This window comes from Cynara cardunculus, unplaced genomic scaffold, assembly GCF_001531365.2.
Source record: "Cynara cardunculus var. scolymus isolate 2C unplaced genomic scaffold, CcrdV1 Un_Scaffold_3299, whole genome shotgun sequence".
Taxonomy (NCBI): Eukaryota; Viridiplantae; Streptophyta; class Magnoliopsida; order Asterales; family Asteraceae; genus Cynara; species Cynara cardunculus.
The window spans coordinates 13,075-16,352 of record NW_020201422.1 but is presented as its reverse complement, the minus strand read 5'-3'; the positions used below and the strand labels follow the sequence as shown (position 1 = coordinate 16,352).

Sequence of the window (3,278 nt, the reverse complement as noted above, 5' to 3'; positions counted from 1 at the left end):
TAAGAATTCTTATTTATTTTTGCCAAAAACAAACAAAAAAATTATAAAATAATAAGAATCATTACGCTGAAAATGGAGTCCTTACACAGGATTCTTATTTTTATGGCCGAAAACCAAACCTTGGAGATATACATAAAAGAAGTAGATGTGGGTTAAAAATGGCTAAGAAGTAAATTTAGATTAGAAAACGGGTAAAAAGTAAATGTAATTTACTCTACTGAAATTTATAATTGATATAGTATGCTGGCATTCAATCCAAAACTCTAATGTGGAGGGTTTTTTCTTCCAAAACTGCTTCAAAATACAAAAATCACTTGCTACTTAAAATAACACAAAAAGTAAGTAGCAAACTCTTCAACAATAAACATAAATCAGATGTTCAAAATATCCATCTGAATCTGATTCATAAATCATATAACAACTTACTCTTTCTATTTCAATGGAATAAACCTAGAAGAGTGGGTGGCACCGATACCAGGTCTTCCATGCTTGACAGGCTTGTATGAAATTGAGAACTCGGCCAGGTAATGACCAATCATCTCCGGTTTTATTTCAATCTGATTGAACGTCTTCCCATTGTACACTCCAATCACACTCCCTATCATTTCAGGTACGATGATCATGTTCCTCAGGTGGGTCTTCACAAGTTCAGGCTTCTCACCAGCGGGTGCTTCCCTTTTCTGCCATTCATTCATTCATTCATTCAAATCATGATTTTTCTTTATTAAAATGATATCAACTTGTATTGCATTCCTAAATGTAAACTACAGTCTTTCATATAAAAGAAACAACAACCCATTTGTCGATTATAAGAACTTGGAAAAACCCATTACAATTACAGGAGGTACAGGCAAAACCTATTATCTGGAAATACCTAGAAAGATGTACGGTCTAGTGAGGCGTACGCCCGATTCACCAGGTTCTACCATTGCAGGGCAGCCATTCCTCTCGGGACCCCAGACAAAGAGGGAATAAAGGCTTACTTATATCATCAAGTCCTAACATTAAATCTCACATTCATTCCCCTAGTGTTCTACGTAATAAGATAAGAATTTAAATGGACACCTAACCATTAGATTTGAGATGAGAGAAGCATAATGTTCACACAGGATGCATGTCAAGATGAGAAGTAATTTATATCATAAAAGTTAATAAAGAGTGACCTCTACAATCTACATTGAAATATAGCAGTCTTGGAATTTTCAGAAGATACAAAAAACCAGCAAAAAATATGAGCAATGAGCTCCATTTTAAGTATCATTGATGGACTAACAGATACTTCATACAAGAAAACAAGAAAATAGAGATCCCTCCTTAAAACAAGAGAAATGAATAATGTGGGGGCAAAATGACATAGCATCTCCAAAGCATAAAAACAGTTGTTGCTTTTGAAAATCCAAATGTAAAAACTCTAACCACATAAGTGGAAGAAAAGGAAAAATATTTAGCAGATGTAATTGGCAATTTGGCATCCCTTTAAAATATGTCAACAAAGAGAGGCAAAATTTGGAACAACGGTTATAAAATTGCTAGTTATGGGCACATGAATATATTTGTGAATTATAACAACTTTGTAAAACCCATCACAGTTGCAAGAAAATGTTCCAATATAGTTGTGTCCTAACATTAAATCTCACATTCCCTAATGTTTTAGGGGGTTGGGTTTCGGTGAGAAGAAGAGTTAAGATGAGAAGCATAAGAAGCGCTCTCCACCTTGGATGCACATTAGAATTAGAATGAGATGCACCGGATCAATCCCCGTATCAAGTGCAATTCATGGGTGGGTTTGAGATCAAGGTGATCAAAGGTCCAAATCCATTCTTAAACACGATCCTTCTCCATGTTTTACAGTACGTAATAGGATTAGAATTTGGACAGCTAATGATTAATAGGGTTATAATTCCCGTGTGAAACATAATGTCCGTACAGGATGCAGTCTATCTAAAACTATATGCTCTTTATAACATAAAAATTTAATAAAGTGTAACATCCACACTGAAACATGATAATCTTAGAAATTTCAAAAGGCACACGAAACTATAAAATCAACAAACAGATCAAGTAAACTCAAATACGGAACCTATGAGCTCAATGAACAGATATTCCATACAAGAACGCAAGAAAAGCTCAGAGAGAATGACGACGATTGACAGAAAAAAAGATAAAAGAACAACACATACAGCCTTGCGCAGCTTCTTGATCAAAGCCATAGGCTTCCTCTTCAAACCTCTCTGAAACCTTGAATGCGCACAAAATTTTCAACAAAAATGATTCAATCTTAGATTAATCAGAATGTAAGATTGTGGTATAAAAAGGAAAAATGTAGGTGCACCTTCTGCGAGCACGAGCAGTGAAGAGTTTGACGAGCTCATCCGTAGACATATCAAGGAGAGCATCCAAATCAACTCCCCTGAAACTGAACTTCTTAAACGTCCTCTTCTTGGGCACTCCAGCCGCCGCCACATCAACCTCCACTTCCGCCTACAACAGCAAAACATTTCGTATCAGAATTGTACAGAAATCATCACTGAATCTAGAGGGAGAATGATAGAATCACCATTGTTGAGTTGATTTGGTGATGAAAACAGGAATGCGGTACGTGCAGTGCAGCTAGGGTTTCTGGATGGTATGAATATGATGGTATTTAGGGCAAAGAGTCTAAGGCATAGAATTGGACCAGAATTTTGGGCTTTGGCCCATTATTCGTAGACTATTCCTTTTCATTCTTATATCGAAATAAAATGTTTTTACTAAGATTTCAAAGTTCAATTTAACATTTTCTTGAGAGTAAATTATATCTTTGGTCCATATAATTATCACTTATTATTTGTTGATCATCTTTCTCAATAATTTAATGATGATCATTTTATCTATCGAAATGTATTATTTTTGTTATTCATTTTCAGCGATCTTCACTAAATCTGTTCAGTGATCGCTGAACATGTATTGTAATTTATTCAGAGACCGATATACTTCAAGAAAATAAAACTCATACAACAAATCATTCAGTGATGTCGAAGACAGAAACTAAAGATCAGAGATCGACAAGTCTGTGATCTGAAGCAGTGTTGAATGATAACAAGCTCGTCTACAAATGTGTGAAAAAGATTCAACGAGCACTGATGAGACCTCTCAGCGTCATTCCATTGTTCAGCGATCAAATGAATCTTGTCGAGCAAGATTGTTTTTGTCTTGTCTTTTACACACAAAGGACAATATCGTACATTTCTAAGTATAGTACCGTACGGAGCCACTCATTTGACTTCAAACGTGCTTAC

At 35.4% G+C, this 3,278-nt stretch overlaps 1 protein-coding gene across 1 annotated transcript; it reads right to left on the bottom strand.

Annotated features, from left to right (window-relative positions):
* Nucleotides 1-230: 230 nt before the first annotated feature.
* LOC112503578 (40S ribosomal protein S15-4-like) lies at nt 231-2,628 on the bottom strand. Its single transcript, XM_025107592.1, has 4 exons — nt 2,558-2,628; nt 2,333-2,481; nt 2,181-2,238; nt 231-680 (listed from the first exon to the last, which is right to left on the bottom strand). The coding sequence occupies exons 1-4, from the start codon at nt 2,558-2,560 to the stop codon at nt 432-434; spliced, it is 459 nt and encodes a 152-aa protein (XP_024963360.1). The 5' UTR covers nt 2,561-2,628; the 3' UTR covers nt 231-431.
* Nucleotides 2,629-3,278: the final 650 nt, after the last annotated feature.